Genomic DNA, 21,338 nt, shown 5'->3' on the forward strand with positions numbered 1-21,338 from the left:
ACCTCCAGTTTAGATGCCTACTGTGCATTGGTTATATCGAGCCCAACTAGCCTAAGTTTTTACTTAACCTCTAAGTCATTTATTAGGGCCTGAGCCTGAAGGTACTTCAAGCAAAGTTTTTATTTTCTAATTCTTGGAAAGTAGACTCAATTACCCCCCCCCCCCCCCCCCGCACACACACACACACACACACACACACACACGACTGTAGTTTTTAAGATGACCATTGAGAACTTATTATGAAATAGGGTAATTTTTCTTTCCCCTCCACTTACTGGGCTGTAGTCCCCTCAGGGGAAGCCAGCTTCTGCTTTAGATACAGATGTCTTCACAATATTTGACAGTTGATGGTAAAACTGTTTTTTTATTTAAATTTAAAGGAAAAAACTGCTCAAACAAAGAAAGTGCCATTTTGAGGGGAAAATGGATCGGAAAAAGTTGAATCTATTCTGTCATGGGAAATTCAGAATAACTTTTTTTCATAGATGAATGGGCAGACATAAATAAATACCAGAGATGCGCCATAATTTATGGAGGGCGCTTCTTGTGGTAATATTAGAGGAAGAGGTTAAACAGAAGGAGATTATGGAGTTTATGACATCTTTGCACCAACCCCTGAACCAGGCGTGAGAAGCTGATTGACAGGTTCTGGACTGCATCACAAACGGGTTTTCCGTCCTCATTCCGGACAAGGCTGTGACGTCAACGAATAGGTGGGAACAAGAGATATGGGCGTGTTGTTCTTTTTGCTCACAGGTGTTCGGCGTTAAGGTGAGGATCTTGGTCGTGTTCGCGCTTGATCGGCAGTACTATGGGGAAAATTCAGGAGTTTGATATCACCTTTGACCACAATAAAGTGGTCTACAGTCCCGGTGAGTCGATCTGTGGCAGCGTACGCGTGACGGTGGGCCAACCACTGCTCTGCAAAGGTAAGAGCCCCTCAGCCACTTCATCACGGAAATGAGCAAGTTGAGAAGCCATCTTGATTGTCGTTGATGCTCAGTGTGGAATGGGTTGAAGCGCCCACTCGGCTTGACGGAGTTTATGTATTAAAAGTATTCAAAAATAAGGCAAGAAAGACATTTTTCCAGAATTGTTGAAAAAATACAATACAATTAAAATGCGCAATCTGATAAATGAGATAAAAAACAAAAAAAAACATACGTAATCGGGTCCTCATTAATAGGTCTGGTGAGCACCAGGAAAAGATGTTAAGTGTCTGAATACGATTTTTAATTTTGCTGATGACCTGTAACATTGACATTGGTAAATGTTATAAAAAATCATGTAATTGATTGAAATTGTTAAATATTTCATCTGAATATTTGCAGTGTAATAACTGGAACATATAACGACGCTGAAGTTAGCTTCCGATTCGTCACTTAAGGGAAAGTTGAGGGGAAATCAACGTAACGTGTCTGGCGGCTGTTCATGCACTTATTGTCTTTTGTTGTTGTTTTGACACTTTTTGATGTGAAATCATTTTAGACCTTTTGGGTAAGATATTAACTTTGCCTGACACTCACAAATGTATTTGTGAAACTTTTATTCTATTTGTGAAAATGCCAAGGTGGATATTCCTCCGTCCAAAGTGTCCAAAAAAAACAGTCAGTGCATAAAACAGTTGCCGTACACATTACATTAATTTCCCCTTAACTTTTCCCTTAAGTGCCGAATCGGAAGCTGACTTCAGTGTCGTGGACATATAGCAGATGCTTAACAGAGTAATGTTAATCTCATCTCAGCTTTCTATTGAGGAGACTGTCAGTCTTTAATTATATTGTGTATTATTTAGTCTATAAGCACACTTCCCAGTGCAACAAAATCTCAAGGTAATTCACAGCAAGGTAAAATTTTTCAGGTTAGATGTTACAAGAAATCAATATACACCAAAGAAACCTGTTAAAACTACGTGTCATAAGATAAAGGTAAGGATAAAGATGAGGTAAAATGGAAAATAAATTCTAATATAGGGTAATATAATTAAAAATATAGTAATTTAATATAAGATACTCAGCCGCTGTTTTCCAGATGCTCAATTACTCTGGAGAAAACAATGAATTCTGGTTTTGGCTGTTACTCCTCCAGCCTGTATTGGAAGAATTTGTATTCTTATAATTAACCCTGGACTAGGGTTTGTTCTTTGGTGAAATACAGCCTTGGGCTTCTCGGTGTTTGCTCTTGATCAGCTGGCACCAACTGTGCTTGTACTATGTACTTTTTTGCATCCTCGGCCAATATGGAGTCAATACATTATATTTGCATCTTTTGGACTTAAAGATTAGTTCCTGCCCTCCACTTACTAAAAGACCATCTGTGGTTCAGGAGTTTGAAAGAACAATGGCCTCATTTATAAACAAAAACACAGTAAACTTTGGGATTTACAAAAAACTAAATTTTGATGAGAAATTACAAAAACAGCATTACATACATACAAAATGTTAAGCACTAGGTGCAGGACAGAGCTGCTTTTTTGCTCTCTCACGATTTCTGCCATTATTCACTCAGAGAAACCTCTGTCCATACTCCATTGTTGTCACCTTTCCTGCACACAATTTTATTATACAGACCCAGTAGTCATAGCTGTGCTTGTTCTTTTCTCAAGATTCAGCAAGCATTTTGTGGATCAGGACACAGGAGAGATGCAACTGGGAAAATGGCTCCAGATCTTGTGAGTCATGCAGCAGATGCAGGTGCTTAGATTTTATTGAGGTAATATGACCTCCAACAAGGCCTTATAGTCATGTTTCAAAGAAAATGATGCCCAGCTCTGTAAGGACATCTGTCCACTTGTGATTGGGTGAGCAAGAGCACAAGCTGCTGCCTCATCAGGCTGTTGATAACAGCTTGTGTTTGTCAGGGAGTTTCTGTCAGATCGTTTCTGGGATCCGATCTGATGGTATTCCTGTTCAGTTAAAGCTTGTCAGACAAACTTGCCATGCTACAGCTTGAGTCATTGGGCGGGGCCTTGATAGACAAATAATTAGCTTATTTTTAAAATGATTGTGGTTCCCCTCTGACATGAAGTTGTGAAAGAACTGTTTGAGGGCTATTGAATAAGGTTTCAGGTTTTGGGAAACAATTTGTTGTTGGTAGGAGTCAGACTGTCACAAGTGTGGACAGTTGATCTCTAGTGGTGTGCTCAACAAGCAGTTGTATGATTCCATAATCACTTGACAGAAGTTTCTATAATCCACCCTGAGATGTCAGTGATCTTTGAGTCTTCACATAATAAATCCATGTGGACAGTCAATGTCTTGTGGATTTGAAATCCTTTTTTGTGCCAGTTTATCACTCTGTTCATTGTTGATACCAGCATACTGAATCACATGAGGCATGAGCAACCATGCAAGTAGTGTACGTCAATGGTGATCATTCTCAGTCGTTACCTTTAAGTGGCTCGGGAAAAAGGGCTGAACATAAACTGTGTGGGACCAGTAGTGTTTAACCAAAAGTGAATTTATTGAACAGAAGTAAACCAAACACAACACAACCACAAATCCCCAACAGAAACTACCACCAACTAACATGAATGGCTCTGGCCAAAAGAAAGGGAAGGTTCCTAGACCAGCTCACAGGAACTGTCAGACCCAGCATCTCCCCCCTACCCTTTGTAGTGGACTTGCCCCCTTTTCCTTCCTCACACTCCCTACTGGAGGAACCCCCCTCAGAACACTTAATCTGGAAAGAAGAGCAGAACAACTTCCTCTTGACCTTTTTTTTTTTTTGGAATAATGATAATTAACCCTTAAGAACCAAGATCATCTACTTCCCTCTTTATCAAGATGTCCAGTCATCTCCTGTTCACCCTGACCAAGGAAGTTGTAACTCTAGTCAGGAGTGCTAGCCAAATGGGGGGTCTCTTACCTCTCTGCGACCTCGACCCCCGCAGGGTGTAATAAACATTTGCCTTGCGGAAGAGACCTGATATTATGAACTGAGGATGCATTGTTTGATCATGTGAGGATTCACCCTCTTTCTTGGGATGTACATGTCTTAAGTCAATAAGAATTTTCATGTGATTGAAGGGTTCTGTATCACTGCTAAATGAAGTACAAGAGTAGGAATTTATCAGCGTCCATGGAAGAAACCTGGACTCTGTGTATAAAGTAATGCTGCCTTGTAACTGAAGTCTCCTCGTTTGACTTCAATCACACACACACACACACACGTGTATGTATGTGTGTATGTATATATATATATATATATATATATATATGGACATGTTAAAAATATTTCACTCTGTAGTTATGTTCCTTGCTTCTCACTGTTATTGTCTTAACTCTTAGCAATCTTATTCTCTAGCTCTATCTGTGTGATGCATGATTGCTCTCTGTTTAACCAGTTTAATACAGTAATATCTGAGAAATATTGGACGGCAAAGTGTGCTGATTGGCCAGCAGCCCCACAATTGTCAAAGGTCACTCCCCCAAGGCAGACCAGTTTACTATAATAGTTGCAACACCATCCGCCATTCGCTCTCTTCACTCCTCTTCTTTTTTCCACGCTTCTTGCTTTTTCTTAGAGTGGCTACTTCACCTCCTTCCTTTTGTGACCATCTACTTCATGGGTTTGGTCTTTGTTCTTTAGACAAACCCTTATGTCTCCTTCAATAATTCCACGAGTGGCAGTGTTTTGTGCGCAGAGTTGAACGTGCCTCTTTTTCATCTAAGTTCGCGAAGGCATCGTTCCGTGTCACACCTACAGTGTTGATATTTCCTATTTTTGTAATTCGTCATTCATCGCGGTTCACGGTCACAAGACTAGTTGACCTCCCATGAGCCTTGCATCTCCATCCTGAGCAGCGGAGAGAAGCCACCTTGTACCTGCATCGTGTCGAGGCAGCCAGCAGCCTGAGACTGGACGGTAGTGAATCAACACACTTCCCTTCTCCATCCAGCGAATCCCTGCGGGAGCCACGGTCGTCGAGGTGGAGGCTTGGAGGCCGTCTTCCCACCAGTTTGCTGGAGAGCTATCGTACATTGATGGAAGCCATCCAGCTGAGAACGGAAGCCAATTAAGTAGGTTTTTGCACTGTTGCAATAACAAAGACCAGTGCTGCATCTATTCAGGCCTCAATCTCTCTCACTCCCAAACTCTGCCTGACCCCACAGAGTGTGGTCAGCCCTCGGTTCAGTAGGCTTCATTCGTTTGTAGGTCACCATCGTCCATCCTACACAACTTTTTACCTGCTACCTTTGCCGTCCAATTGAAGCTTGGATAAATCTAACAGTTCATGTTTGATACTCCACCTGTGCCTTCATTGCTTTGCTGGAATAATTAGTCTCAAATATTTTTGGATATGTATTAGAATCCTCTTAAAATTCCAAGAAGTGTCCTAACCCATTTTTATATATTTGCATGCAAGCCACAGCTCCGCAAAGAACTCATTGATAAACTATAATCTGAGACTGATCGTTACTTGTTGGATGATACAAAAATGGACTGGTACCCAGAGTAACAACTGTGTAAAACACCCTAGTGATACACCATCATCATCAGCTTATCAAGTCACTAGAACCACCTTACACCCAGATTCACCGCCAGTGTGCACACACAGACACACACAGCACACACACAGTGTGTGTGTGTGCTGGTGGTTCACCTTAAACCAGGGGTCCCCAAACATTTTTCTGTGAGGGCCACATAACTTTCACCTTCTCTGATGGGGGTCAGTTTGTAACAGAATAAGTGTGGCGATCATTGGGTTGCCTAAACGTAAAAATGTATTGTTTTCCAGAAAGCCACACAACCAAATAACCCTCTCTGGGTTCGGGTCTAGGATTTTTTTCTGGGGGTTGCCAGATAGGGGCACAGAATGCAGAAGGGTGGAATAGAGTGTCACGTTCTATGCGTGTTTGAAATAGTTACCAACTGACTGTGTTCACACCAAACGGCAATGTGAATTTTCGCGTCGCTTTATTCACGAATATAAACACATTGATCCAGCGATCAAATTCGCACGAATAAAGTGACGTGAAAATTAGCATTGCGTTTAGTGTGAACATTAGGACTGCAACTAACGACTATTTTAATCGTCGACGAGTCACTGACTATTGAAACGATTAGTCGACGAATCGGATAATTGTTATTTTTTCTTAAATTTAGCATGAAGTTGATTTAATTATGTGGCAAATGCTAATAAACAAGAAAGATGGGTACAATGAAAAATACATCTTTTAGTGAACATTCATTAATTTAACATACGTTTGTCAGGCACAGTCTGGCATAACGCTCAAGCTCTCTTTTATAGTGAAAACACGCTTATAAAATGTACAATGAATGTCATAAAAACCGTATTGGCTTGAATGTTACTTGAATCTCGGAGGCGAGTCAGACTCTGTTTCGTTCAACTGCCCGAGGGCTTCTTTAAATGTTCCTGCATCACCGCCATGATACGCACGGTCTGCTTTGCAACCTCTACAAGTAGTCTTTTTATCCGCCGTATCCAGGCTAAAATGCCACCAAACTTTCGAAGTTTTAGTAGGCGTACCTGATGTTGACGCCGCGTTCCTGTATATTACCGCTTAGAGACAGAGACGCCACTGCGCATGAGCAACTCTCGGCAGAGATTATAATCAAGAGAGATGCCTCACTCTGGAAAAACGCGTGTGGCGACAATAGTCGACAATGGAATTCATTGTCTACTATTTCTAATCTACTCTATTGATTTTTTTTTTTTGTCGACAACGTTGATTAATCGTTGCAGCCCTAGTGAACACACCTTAATAGTTAATAATGAAAATAGTTAATAGCTAGTTATCAATTTTATTATCAAATACAAATACACATGGAAAAAAAATCAAAATGCATCTCTGGTATTTTCCAGGGGGCTGGGCCAAATGTGGAGGCGGGCCGTAGTTTGGGGACCACTGCCTTAAACAATCCAAGTAAACCCTACAGAGCAATTAGGGACTCTGTATCTTGCTCAAAGATACTTTGACATGGTCACCAGGGCAAGGCAAGGCAATTTTATTTGTAGAGCCCGTTTTCACCAACAGTTTGTCTCAAAGGGCTTCACATGGCATCATAACAACATCCTCTGCCCTTAGACCCTCACATCGACTGAGGAAAAACTCCATAGAAAACCCTTTTAACAGGGAAAAATCTGAGAAACCTCAGGGTGAGCAACAGAGGAGGGATCCCTCACCCAGGACGGACAGACGTGCAGTAGATTTTGTTACAGAGAAGAAAACAGTTTACAAAATAAAATGTGGGAAACAGAAATTTTAAGAACAGTTGAAGAAGGAAGCTTCTGGTAGGGGAGGCAGGGAGAGCAAGCCAGCTTGATGGGGGACTGGATGGCAGACTGGTTCATGGAAGGAGAGTGTGGGCCGGTGTAACAGCAGGGGATAAAAAAGGGGGGGGGGGGGCGATGCTGGCAGCGGTTGGAGCAGAGAGATGGTGTCTCGCAGTCTCTGTTTCCACAGATCCACCAGAGCTCCAAGGCCAAACTACAAAGTGCAACAAGTAATGGTAATGACAATTCCAAAATGTGCGAGGAGGACAGGAGGAGAGAGGAGGGGAGGGGGGGAGAGGAGAGGAGAAGAGAGGGCTCCATGTAACCTGATGTGTCCCCCAGCAGTCTAAGCCTGTAGCAGCATAGCTATCAATGGTTCAGAGCTACCTGAACCAGTCCTAACTGAAAGCTCTGTCATAAAGGAAAGTCTTAAACCTGGACTTAAAAGTAGTCAGAGTGTCTGCCTCTCTGACCAATGGAGAGAGCTGGTTCCACAGTAAAGGAGCTCGGTAACTGAAGGCTCTACCTCTGTCTGTTGTTAGAAATACTGGGAATCACTAAAAGACCTGCATTCTGGGAGCGGAGTGCTCTGGTAGGACAGTAGGGACTGAGTTCTTTCAAATAGGATGGAGCTTTATCATTGAGAGCCTTATAAGTCAACAGAAGGATTTTGAAGTTGATTCTAGATCCTTCAGGAAGCCAGTGGAGAGAAGCTAAAGTGGGAGAGATGTGTTCTCTCTTCTTAACTCCCATCAAAACCCTCGCTGCAGCGTTCTGGACCAGCTGGAGACTCTTTAGAGAGTATTTAGGACATCCTGACAGGAGAGAGTTGCAGTAGTCCAGCCTAGAAGTGATAAATGCATGCACCAGTTTCTCAGCATCACTCTGGGAAAGGATATTCCTAATCTTAGCGATACTGCGCAGATGGAAGAAGGCGGTCCTAGTCACATGCTTTATGTGGGAACTGAAGGAAAGGTCCTGGTCAAAAATGACTCCAAGTATAGTTGTACTCGGGAGTCAGGGTGATGCCATGTAGAGTAGTGATCCGATTCGAGAGCGTGTCCCTGAGGTGTTTAGGTCCAAACACGATGACCTCAGTTTTATCTGAATTCAGTCGTAAGAAGTTAGAGGACATCCAGGATTTAATGTTTTTCAGGCAGTCTTGCAGATTAGTAAACTGGCTTGAAGTTGATCGAGTGCTTCCGGATTAAGTCACCTAATGGGAGCGTGTAAAGAATGAAGAGAATCGGTCCTAAAACTGCACCCTGTGGTACACCATATGTAACTCTGCTATACTCCGAATGGTCATTATTAACATGAACAAACTGAAACCTGTCAGATAAGTAGGACTTCAACCATTTTAGGGCAGGTCCTTTAATTCCAATATCATGGTCTAGTCTCTGTGGCAGGATGCTGTGGTCGATGGTGTCAAATGCAGCACTGAGGTCCAAAAGGACAAGCACAGAGACAAGACCTCTGTCTGAAGCTATAAGAAGATCATTAGAGACTCTGACCACTGCTGTTTCAGTGCTATGGTGTTCCCTGAATCCAGACTGGAAGGCTTCAAAGAGCTCGTTGCTGTGCAGATGTTCATGAAGCTGCTCCAGGACAATCTTCTCAAGAATCTTGGAGATGTAGGGGAGGTGTGATATCGGCCTATAGTTGGCTAACACATCTGGGTCAAGAGAAGGTTTTTTTTTAAGTAAAGGGTTGATGACAGCCACCTTGAAGGCCTGTGGCACATAACCTGTGACTAAGGAAAGATTAATGAAAGATTAATTCAGAAAGTCAGAATCAAACCATGGATGGATGGAGAATCAAACCAGCGACCCTTTGGTTGCTAGACGGCCACACTAGTTATTGAACCAATTGAAAAAGGATGTTTATTCTACTGTTGTTTTTGAGATCTTTTAATTACCATCTTAACTGTCAGCAGGTGTGACCAAACTGCAGCACTTATGATTAGGCCTGCATGATATGAGCAAAATGTGCGATGACACTCTTTAATATGCTACAGAATCAGCTTGAATAGATTCCCTGTTTTTAGGTACTCTCAAATACTAAATAGCTAATGACAAAATTGGATACAAAATAATTTTGTGCATGCTTTTATTGAACAAAAGCAGCATAATAATTTACATGTTTTATCTTTTAGAAATACAAATTGAAGTTTAATTTCCCTGTTCTCAACAAAAACAAAAATCTCTTAAAGTAAAATATCAGGGAGAAAAGAGAAATAAATGAAATGTGTACAATTAGTGCAAATTTTTCCACAACAACAGGACTCTGAAATATGAAATAATTGGAATAGGAGGGTTAATAGAAAAAGCAAACAAAAAAAGGAAGAAAAAATATCTACCCTTAGGGTAAGCAACTCCCTTTATTATTCTGTCAGGGCAAGTTCTTAGCCAAGAACATGAGCATGTTAACCTTGGTAGGTTTCAAACATGCACGCTGACACATTACCACATTTCCTGATGTGCTGAAGAGCCTCTCCGAGGGTGAGCTAGTGGCAGGTATACACAGATAGCGTCGCGCTAGTTTACTCAACTTTGGGTAAGTGAAGTGAAGTTTCCACCAAGCCAGCAGGTCTGCCACACTGTCAATGGTGGGGGACAGTAAGTAGCTGTTGACTTCAGCTTCAACAGCTAGGTCCACCTGCATGACAGATGTGGTGGAGGTAGGACTTGGATTGCTTCTGAGCAAACTGCCCCGTGATCGCTTTGCCCTCTTGTCGATGGGTGGATCCATGTTTTGGTTCTCACTGTTCTCCCTCCTAAAACAGAGAGAAAAATATGTTGCTATCACTTTCAGATAATGCATAATTTGATCATAATCTTGTATCCCACCACTGCTCATACCATTAAAATCTATAACCTATTTTGTAGTTACCTGCGATGTATCTTTCATCTCCAGCATGACCCTGGTCTTGATGTCTTGGACATTCTCGACACCGATGTAACTGATCTTGAACCTGGGGTCCATGAATGATGCAACATCCAGAAGTTCCTGTGTTGCTGGGTCATAATTTTGTATTCATGTAGACCAAGATTAGATTTAATAGCCATGGTTAAATCTGTGTCACCTTTCTTTTTTGCAAGAACAGATGTCTTCAAGAGATGGAGGATTGGTTTCACATATGAAACACATAAGTTTCTGCTGAAAGAGCATCAGTAAATGCTTGCAAAGGACTTAATGCCAGATTCACAGATTCAGTTACATCCATGTCCTGCCAGGAGGGAACCAGATGATGTGTTTTTCGGTCTGTTGAGAGGACATCAGTTATGGCCCGCTGCTGCTCCAAGATCCTCTCCATCATCTTTTGTTTTGAGCCCTACCTGGTTGGGCATTCAGTAACAAGTGCATGCTCTGGGAGGTTGTGCTCTTGTTGTGCTCCCCTGAGAGCTGTCTTCTGCTTCCAACTGTGGGAGAAATGAGCCACCAACTTTTTGCAGAGTATAGTAGCACGGGCAATGCAGCTGCCATCTTTAAGAGCATTTTCTGAAAAACAAACAAACATCGTAATATTATTGAAATAAAAAAAAGACTAATTGCAGATAGATAGAATTAACAATAATTCAGAGACTACATGCAAGTTACAATGGCTATTAAGTCATTCGTGGATTATTATGGCTTATGGGACGGATAATATGTAACACTTATCAATATTTTAATTTGAAGGATGAGCTCAAAACCAAAAATCAATCCATCAATATCATTGGCAGTGCACGTGTGTTTGTGCGCGCACATGTCTGTGTGTGTACGTGCATAAATGGCCTTAAATTGTTCGTGCAGCTCTTCTGGTGGTGCAGCAGGTGATGATGGAGGTTGGTGGTGTTATCTCTAGATGTTGCTTCTACTGCACTGCAGGTCCTGCACAGAACCTGAGTCTGCAAAACCTCTTCTTTCTTGTATCCAAAGTACTGCCAAATTGCAGAGGTGCTATTTTTCTTAGCCACAAGCGTTTCCTCTGCAACTTCACTGCTCTGCTCTCTGACCTCCGCCATTGTCTTGACTTGTCTGCCTAACTATGGGTGTCATCTGATTGGCTGAACGGTGTGCATGCATGGACCGTGTGGCCAGGGCTGCATCTGATTGGCCAAATGTCAGCATGCGTATGAAAGCATGGCATATAAAAACAAAATTAATCGCATTCCAGAGGAGCTTTTGCAATGTGTTTATCGCGAATGTTCACATCGCAATGATGAAAATATGATTAATTGTGTAGGCCTAATCGTGATTGCAAAAAAGAGTGTCATGAGTTTTTGTTGATTCATTAGGTCCTTGAACACCATGAAACTTAATGACTGTGCATTGTCATCAAGTGGCTTTTTTTAAATTTTTGATTTGGTTTAGCAACTTCTATTCAGTGTAGTTTGAAACACAAGAATTTCCTCTAACACCTTAACATGACATTATAAAATCACTGCTCTTGAAATGACATCGACTAAATTTTTAAATGGCTGATTCAGTGTCTCTGCTTTTTTTTCTGCAGCTATCAAGGTGAACTGCAATGGTTTCTGTGGTATCACCAGCAAAGCCAATGACACGGCATGGACCATGGAGGAACAATATTTCAGCAGCACTCTATCTGTGACTGACAAAGGTAAGATGCTCTTTGATCTCGCTTATAGATTCCACTCAACCTTCCAAAAGTTTGTATTCAGATAAACAACTAAATCACCAAACTCTACATTACACTACACACTATTAATTGCATCAGATCATGGGTCAACAGTGACTGTGTGTGGGGCTTAAGCTCCTCTCAAATCCTGTTAGATGGCAAGTATAGATGTGTCCTATGTTAATGACTTGTGATTGACAAAGTAGTGTCATATAGATAGTTGTATGATTACAGAGTTTGTTGTGGAATAGTGCCTTTGTCAGGTAGTGTATGGTACTTTTGTGATTACTCACAACGTTACTTGTTTTTTGTTTGGAAGAGCAGATTTTACCTCCATGTAGATGCCAACAATAGTTATTTCACTTTGTATAATCAACAATAGCAGAAATACCCATTTTGCTACCCTCTACAGATCTCAGATATGTTAGAGGTCCAACAATCATTGTGCCTATATCATGGTTGTTATTTCGGCATCATTCTATGGAATTCACAATGACCTAATTTGGAGCCGCACGCAACTCTGTGAATTCCATGGAATGATGCTGAAATAATGATCAGGATGTAGATTTTTGTCAGATCTGTCCCCAAGATGACAATTAAACAGCTCTTCAAATGCTTTTTTCTGAATTTAGTTTATGTCAAATCAGCTGCCCCATGTTTTTGGTTTCTGATTGAATGTTTGCGATACCGGATGTTTTTTTTGTAACATAATTTTCATGCCAGATGACAATTTAGTAATCTTGCAATTGATTGACTGAAAGGAATATGCTGTTGGTGCATTTTGTCATTTTTGTTGCCTGGTGCTTAATTTATGTATTTGCAATAGCTTTGTATGAATTTTTCTACATAAAAGAATTTACTATATTCAATTTTAAATAGTGCAATTGGTTGCTCAATCAGGCAACAACGTTGTTTGTCAGTCCAAATTTTGTATAATTTTTTTTTCATTTAACATTTTTACAGGTGCAGTGCGTAACAGTTCTGACAAAAAGTCATAGGTTTGCTCCCATTGTTGGCTTCAATTAAGCCCCCCCCAGTTAACTGTAAATATTTTCGGGCTACCTAACTTTATAGAGCTGTTATGTTAAGTCATCTATATGGATTTAACATTTTTAAATAATTTTAAAAAACACCACTAAAGTTAATTAACATTTTTTCTCAGTTGTGAATATGAGCCACACTTGTTTTTCAAATGACTCCATTCCAATAATTAATGGAGAAAGTAGCAGTACTTCCTGAGCAGTAGATTGTTTTAAATCACATTTAGTTACCTCTTTAAGTCTTAGTCTATGATTTTAATGTTGAAAAAATAAGTGTAGATTGCACAGTTGATCTAGTTATGAAGTGGGAATAGTGTGACCGCATGTCTCAAGTACAGATGTTTAATGTGTCCTGCAGGGTAAGTTGTAAGTACAGAGGGCGAGAAGGGAGTGTCAGTGCTCAGAAATTGAACAGCACTCCAGGAGTTTTGTTTAGATGTAATCTAATTATTATTATTTGTAAAATTTTTACTTTTGTGATTTACTAATTGCGTTATTTTTGCCCCCTGCACCCATCGGAGCCTGCCCATCTGTGTCCCCCTCAGCTAATTTTTCACATGCCCCCACGAATTTGGGAACTACTGCTGTAGAGCCATTATTAATCTTAACACTGACTGATGCTGATCTGTGCTATGTGTCCTGTGCAGGAACTCTGAAACAAGGACAACACACTTTTCCCTTCAAGTTTCTCATTCCAGGTAGGAGAAACTATTTACCTGCAGGAATACTCACTTTAAAGCGAAGCAATTGTTATGTAGATGTTGAGCTTCACAAACGCTTAATGTAGGCAACTCAATGGTACCAGAATGCTGTGTGAGAATGCAGCATTTCCAGAATTTAATAAATACTAGCTCCTTTCCAAAATTATATAAGAAATTAATTAATTGTAGTTGATTGTTGTTTATGATAGTGCTATTTATTGCTCTGTACTTTTTCTGCTGCTGTAACAGTGCCAATTTCCCCACTATGGGATGAATAAAATGTTTATCCTTTCTTATCCCTTATATCTAATGCTGACATCTTTTAGGCCCTTACATTATTTTTCAGCTGTCTTTGATTGATTTCATAATGTCAGGTTATTTTCCAGTATTTCTTGAAGTAAATACAAATACTTCCAACCTGTTCACGTGCTTGTCTGTCCATCATTCTCTCCCCCTTTCTTTCTCTCTTTATCTCTGTTCCTCTCTGGCCTATCTCTATCTGTCTTTCTTTACATTATTTGTCTTTGTTCCTGCTCATAACTCGAGGTCTTGGCGTTGTCTCACCTCATTTCTACTTTAAATGGATCCCCCAATTCTAGGCTAACTTGACATGTCTGCATTCCCATTTATGACCATTTCTAATACCACAAAGCTGTCAACCATCCTCCCTAACTGTCACTACAATGTCAAAGGTTGCCTCCTCTAAACAAACACCACTAGGTAAAGCCCAGGTTGTCTCCCATACCCATGCAGTGTACACATGACGTCTGGCTCATATTTTAGTTTGTTCTTTAAGGGTGCGTTTTCACTGGCTCACTTCCGGTGGGGTTGGGTTGGAGCGGCTCGGTACAGGTACCACGTCAGCATGGGCGGACTTGACGGCTGAGAGTTCCCCGGCATAATTTGCGTGCGACACACCAACAATGGACGACATGGAGGCAGCGTTATGCCTGTTGCTCGGTCAGTGGTTTTTGCTCAAACTAAATCTATGGGACGACAGACAGGCAAGGCTTCAAAGGGCGAAACAGAACACCAAAGAAAAGTATGAAAGACTTAACCAAGCGATCAACGAGTACTCTGCTGAGGCCAAGATAAGTAGTCGACATAAGCGGGTAAGTTACCCAATCAGCACCCTGCTATGTGTTTACATCACATTTTAGTCCCTGCTTGGCTCACTTGGAACCCCAGCAGAGCAGGGATCAAAATGGTAACGGTTAGTACCGTGTTGGGGCCAGTGGAAACGGGGCCAAACTGACCCAACCCCACCCGACCTGAGCTGAAGGGAGCCAGTGGAAACGTGCCCTAATAGTCAAGGTTGGTATACTGTGAACCTGGTGTGGGAAATCCAGCATGGGCCCTAGCACTGCCTGGATGAATGTGTCTGTTTTTGCATCGTACTCATCTGGGAGTTTGCCGAACCAGTACACATGTGCTTTGTGGATTTGGAGAAGGATTATGACCGTGTTCCCAGGAGCACCCTGTGAGGGATACTCTGGGAGTATGGGGTGGATTGCCCCTTACAAAGGGCCATTCAGTCTCTACCAGAGGAGTGAGAGTCTGGTTTGTGTTGCTGGTATTTAAGTCAGACTTGTTCCCAGCAAGGGTTGGACTCCCCCAAGGCTGCCCTTTGTGACCGGGTCTGTTCATGACTTTGATGGACAGAATTTCTAGGCACAGCCGGGTGATGAAGGGTGTCAAGTTTGGTGGCAGGAGGATGTCATCTCTGCTTTTTGTGGATGATGTGGTCCTCTTTGCTCCATCAAGCCACGACTTCCAGCTTATTGGAAAGTCTCCACCCCTGATCCTGTCCATGAATATATTGCCCAAAGACAGTAGTAGACTGTAATCCCAGAGAAAAGGACACTTCAAGAAAAATATATCTTTGCCACAAGACGCATTTAGATTGGATAATGATAACCCACAGCCACACCAGAGGCCCCTACACAGTACTGTCTCCTCTTCAGCATCCTGGCAAAAGCCGAAAATGGGAGGCAGGTTGGCTTGAACCTGAACCAGAACCTATTTGAAGCTTTCCAAAAGTCTTTCTCAGTTGCCTCCAAAACTCCTGGTAATGGGAGTTAACCCATTTATTTGAGGAGTGACAGAAGCCACTGTCCCTCTTGTGTTCTTGTACCTGTCTGTCAAGCAGATGAAGGAGGCCTTTTGGGTCTTTAAAAATCGCAAACACCTGACTAGCAGGTTTTTTTGAAGTTGCAGCCACAACAGGCACAGACAACATTCTGAAGATATCTCTGCCACCTTGCTTTGAAAATGGCCCAAGTGGGTTGTATGAAAGGTATGGATGTATGAAACAGCAAGTGAACATTTTGTTCTTAGAATGACATGTTGAAAGTAGCAAAAATAGGCTGCAGAGTTTCTCAACCTTTTCTACACCAAGGCCTACCTGGTAATAGGCAAAGGCCTGTTCAACAGAGATCTTATTTTTTTGACAGATTTTTGTGAAATTTAATCTATTTGAAATCCATTAATGAAACTCAAGAAGGCCATTCCCTGTTATACTGGCAGGATCCCATCACAAGCTTGCCTGCTTCACAATATAGCAAATTCTTCTGTTCTACCTTCCTGGGCCACTTTTATAGTTTACCTAGTGAAGCTGCCTTTTACACACCTCAAACCAACCTAAGTGGTCTGTTGACTATTCTGAATCTGTTACTTCAGATTTGTTTGTGTTTGTATCAGGATGAAGTATCTGAAAGTGATTCTGGTGTAACAACCGTGCTGTATCGTTTGTTTGTTTTCAGCCTCTGCCCCAACTTCGTTTGAGGGCAACTATGGTAGGACCATTTACAGAGTGAGGGCCTTCATTGATACACCGCGATTTGCCAAAGACTACAACACGGAGAAAGTTTTTTTCCTGCTGAGCCTTCTCAACCTGAATGAAATACCAGACATATGGGTGAGCCATGAACTCAGTGGATGCTCTTTCTCTTTTAGGTAATTATATGAATGTCCTTCCTTTATGTTGAGGTTCTTAATATGTGGCAAATAAGACAAGCCTTTTAAAGAATTGTTTGGGAATACTTAGAAGTTTTGAGATTCTTATATATGATATGATAGTTGTTGCATTCAAATGTATTTATTAGCTCAGTGATTCTCAAACTGTCTAACTGTCCTCAAACATAATGTTGTGTCCTAAATGCTGTATTTATACCCGGTGGTGTTACCAGTTCAAGTGTTGTTTAGCCAGTGTACTGTCAGTCTGGTGAACTGAATAGGGAAGAGGCCATTGTCCAAAGTTTTGATGTCTGTTGCGGTGCCGTATTTGGGGGAGAGAAGAGGAGGATGCTGGTCGCCCTTTTGTTCTCTAAGTCAAGTTAGCAGCTTGGTACTAACTTGGTGCCCATGTGCTGGGAGAGTTAAAGTCAGTGAGCAGGTGGTGTGTTGCAACTACTTGCGCTGAGTTAACTCTTTTGCACAGCTTATTCAGGAAGGCTCTGGTATCACTGCTGTGAATGAGTGGACAGTACTACTTGTGGTCAGGTTCTAAGACCGAGAGAGCAAGATCTGGCTCTATTTTGTTTCTTCTTACTGCCAGAGGGGGTGCTATCAGCACATGGATGTCGATCACACATACATGCAGTTTAAGTACTAACAAAGTCATCTGTGACTTGGGTTTGTCCTCAACATGCACTGGCACAAAAAGCAGGTCCAAACAGGAAGTGACCTCTTGCATCTTCTCACGGAAGCAGGTTGATTCAAAGGTTCATTCAAAGTAGACATATGTAGTTCCGTTACCCATCGTGGTTCGAGCAGTGGATTATTTTGCCCTCCTAGAAGCTACGTTTGCTTTGTACTTGAAGTTTCTTTTCACATTGAAGCCAGGTAACAGTTTTTCTTTTTTTGGGTAGCCTGCGGCTGGATAAGGCTCATCATGGTGCAGGCTCTGGAGTGTAGCGTGCAGGTCATAAAGACCAGACAGCAGTTTGCAAGCCTTTCATCGGGGGAGTCAGGCTAGACACAGGCCCCCAACAGTAAGAGCAGCAGCACCTGCCCTGCTCAGCATTCCCTGTGCGTCTGCTAGCAAGAATATCAGTCATCTTGACATGGACTGCAAAAAATGCTCAAGTCTGGTTTCATTTTAATTTGAAAGAGGACGGAGTAGCACAGTGCAACATCTGCGGAAAAAACAATTTCTGCCAAAGGAGGATCAGCACAAACATGATGAAACACCTCAGCCTGCATGGTGTAACAATTAGTGAGTGGACTGTTCAACTGGTGGCGTCGCTCTCCTCCTGTTGCCTCCTCTACTTCGGACAGTCAACCTTCATCATCAGCCAGCAACTCCGTGTTGCTAACAGAATGTGGTAGGTGAAATTTATGGTTGTCCTAACAAACCGGCTTAAGTGATAGATGACCAATTCTTAAAACTGTGTATATCTGTTTATAGTTATTGAACGTTCGCTAAGTGAGGTTAACATTAGCCAGTCACAACCTGCTGCTGCTATGTGAAGCAGCTGCGACCCCAGCCAGCAGAGTCCACCTACATCATATACCGTATTTACCATAATTAAGTTGCTACATTTTTCCCACGCTTTGAACCCTGCGGCTTATACAATGATGCAGATATCAGGGGGCACAGGAAGTGCAAAAACGAGACAGATGCAAGAGTCAATGCAAAGAAGTTAGTTATTGGTGCACGTAACGCAAAACACAGCACGACACTGTCATGACTCGGCTCAGGAGCCATGACAAAAAGGGGAAAGACACAGTAGTTTATAAAGAAATGGATAAGTGTATTTGACAAAAGCAAGGATAACTAAAAATACTCAATACAGGTATGAGGTGTGTCGTCAGTGGTGTAAGTGTGAAATGGTGTGGAGAGTGTTGTATGGTGTGAACATAAAATGCTAAGATGGCTGAAGCCAACCAAACCAAAAGGTGCCGGGCATGTGGAGGAAGAGAGCGGCCTGATCAGCCAGCCTTTTATACCCCTGGGAGCACTGGCCAGGTGCTCCCAGTTGGACTGATTGGCCCCTCCTCCTGAGGCCTGCAGGGAAACAAACACAACATCAGACATGGGGAAAAACAACATAAGCAGACCCAGTAAGGCAGGTGGCCGTCACAACACGCACTAATGCAAAATAGCAGCGTGGATTAGTGAGAAAGAATCCACGATCACCAGCAGGTTTCGAAAGGCTGGACTACTGCGTGAAGACAACTTCAGCAGTAACTTTGCCTCCTGATGAAAGTGACACTGAGAGTGACACTGACAGAGACTGAAAAGGTGTTTGATTGAGATTTTCTGAGGTTCTTCAACTCCGACACTGAAGAAAACAACCAGTGGTTTCAGTGCACAGGAAGAGAATGAATAAACACATTAATGACTTTTCTGTTTTCTTAGATAAGCAATTTTATTGCTGGGTTACAGGCACGTTTGGGAAAAAATTAATGTATGTAAATAAACATTTTACAAAATATTTCTGTGTTAATCTCATTTCAAAACGTATATATCTGCGGCTGATAGTCTTGTGTGGCTAATACATGTAAAAATATTTTTTCTTTTAAATTTTAGTGGGTGCAGTTTATATTCTGATGCATTGCAATGTGAATACATGATACACATGCCTAAGTTAAGGCTTTGTCAAACAAAAAAAATTCTCCTGATGAATAGGCTGTGACCTGTTGACTTCCGTCACAAAGAATCGGAATCGATCAGGAACAGATATGGCGAATCAGAATCAGTAAAATTCAAATGGCACCCAACCCTAGTCAAGACCACCATTGTCACCAACCCGGTGAAGGCCCTAGCCCTACATCACGAGATCAACGCTCTCCTACGAAAAAGGGCCATCGAACAACTTGACATTTATACACAAGAAAGGAGAAATTAAAGTTCTACTCAAATTATTTTAAAGAGAACTCATTCCCAATGAATATGGCTCTCTGTCCCATCCTAGATCTGAGACCGTTAAATACCCACCTCAAGAGGTTAAGGTTTCATATGCTGTAGACCAGGGAAGTCCTGCACTGCATCCAGGAGAATGATTGGTTCACAACTATGGACTTGAAGGATGCAAACTTCCACATCCCTATCGTGCCACACCAAAGGCAGTTCCTCTGGTTTGCCTTCCAGGGACACGTGTACCAATTCCGCGTCCTACCATTTGGTAAAGCTCTAGTGCCCCGTGTGTTCTCCAGGTGCATCACGGCTGCTGTAGCTCCACTGCAGGCCTGTGGAATGGGCATTTTACCCTGCCTCAATGATTTGCTGATCTGCTCCCAGCAACTGTCCCTGAAACCAATCTAGCGCCTGCTGGGTATGCTTACAGCGGCCTCATCCCTGATTCCACTGGATCTCCTGGCATTGCAGCCTTTTCAAATTTAGCTTAACAGCCTTGGCCTACATCCCGTGATGCATAGACACAGGCTGGTGAGGGTCACCACAAGCTGCAGAAGGCTCCTTTGTCGCTGGAGGAAGAGGAGGTACTTTCCCAGGGAGTTCCATTGGCTGCTATCCCTTCCCGGAGGGAGGTGGTGACCATGTATGCTTCTCTGGAAGGTTGGGTTGCCGTGTGGCAATGTCAAACAGTCAGAGGTCATTGGAGACGTCAGCAGCACACAAATGTGTTACAGCTTCAGGCGGTGCTGCTAGCCCTAAGACACTTCTTCCCAGTACTTGCAGGGAGGCGTGTACTGCTAAGGTTGGACAATATGTCAGTCATTTACTATATCAACCACCAGGGAGCTGCAGTGCAAGCCCAGCAGCTCTTCCAACAGAGCCACAGATGTCCTGTCCCATTGGAAGCCTGGGGAATGGAGACTCCACCCAGTGGTAGTGCAGACTATATGGGATCAACACAGCAGGGCAGAGGTGGACCTATTTGCCTCTCAGGAGTCAACACATTGTCCCCTCTGGTTCAGCCTCTCCAAACCAAACCCTCTAGGCTACGATTTGCTACTGATGGCTCCCCAGTGGCTGGGGAGAGTATGGTTCCCCAGGTTGCTCCAGCTAGTACATGGGGTACCCTTGTTCAGAGAGTAGGAATCTGCTCTCACAGCTGGGCAGCCAGATCTGGCATCCAGATCTGTCTCGACTGGAGGTCTGGGTATGGCCTCTGAAGGGCCGGACCCACTGCTCGGACTTTGAACCAGCGGTGGTCTTCACCATTAGCAGTGTGCAGGCACCCTCAGACAACATCCTCTATGCCAACAGGTGGAAGATTTTAACAGAATTGTGCCAAAGGAAGGATCAGAAGCCAACATGCTGCCCCCTGCAGCTGTACTACAGTTCTTACAGTCACTCCTTGATAGGGGAGTCACACCCTCCACCATCATGGTATATACTGCTGCCATCTCCGCAAGACATGTTAGGGTAGATGGGACCCCCACAGCAGAATTGGGTAACCCTGTGAGATCTCCTCGTGCTGTGAGCACTCAGTGTAGCCCTTTGTGAGCCTTTGCAGATGGTGAAGCTTAGCTGGCTTTCAATGAATACTGCCGTTCTCCTAGCCATTACAATTGGCAAGGCCAGTGGGGAACTACACGCCTTATCGGTTAGCAGGGATTGCCTGCAGTGGCATCCTGGAGGTAGCGGGACAGCAGAGACATGGTCAGGAGAAATGAAATGGAATGAGGGTTGTGCATGTAACCACGGTTCTATTAGTTTTGAATGACTGCCAGAGCTTGACAGTCACTCAGAGTGATGATTGCCAAGAGGTCACTTCCAGGGTGGACCTGCCTTTTGTGGTAGCGCACATTGAGGACATCACCCA

The 21,338-nt window shown here is 42.7% G+C and overlaps 1 protein-coding gene across 1 annotated transcript in view; it reads left to right on the forward strand.

The window, feature by feature from the left end:
- The first annotated feature begins 728 nt into the window (after window positions 1-728).
- Window positions 729-21,338, forward strand: part of arrdc1a (arrestin domain containing 1a) — a 28,768-nt gene continuing 8,158 nt past the window's right edge. The window contains exons 1-4 of the mRNA XM_086206949.1: window positions 729-929; window positions 11,736-11,846; window positions 13,552-13,602; window positions 16,368-16,522. Of these exons, the coding sequence (XP_086063075.1) occupies window positions 812-929; window positions 11,736-11,846; window positions 13,552-13,602; window positions 16,368-16,522 (435 nt within the window). The 5' untranslated portion in view covers window positions 729-811. The remainder of the gene's footprint in view (window positions 930-11,735; window positions 11,847-13,551; window positions 13,603-16,367; window positions 16,523-21,338) is intronic.

Source organism: Aulostomus chinensis, chromosome 6, assembly GCF_037954235.1.
Source record: "Aulostomus chinensis isolate RoL2024-O1b breed Wild chromosome 6, RoL_Achi_v1.0, whole genome shotgun sequence".
NCBI lineage: Eukaryota > Metazoa > Chordata > Actinopteri > Syngnathiformes > Aulostomidae > Aulostomus > Aulostomus chinensis.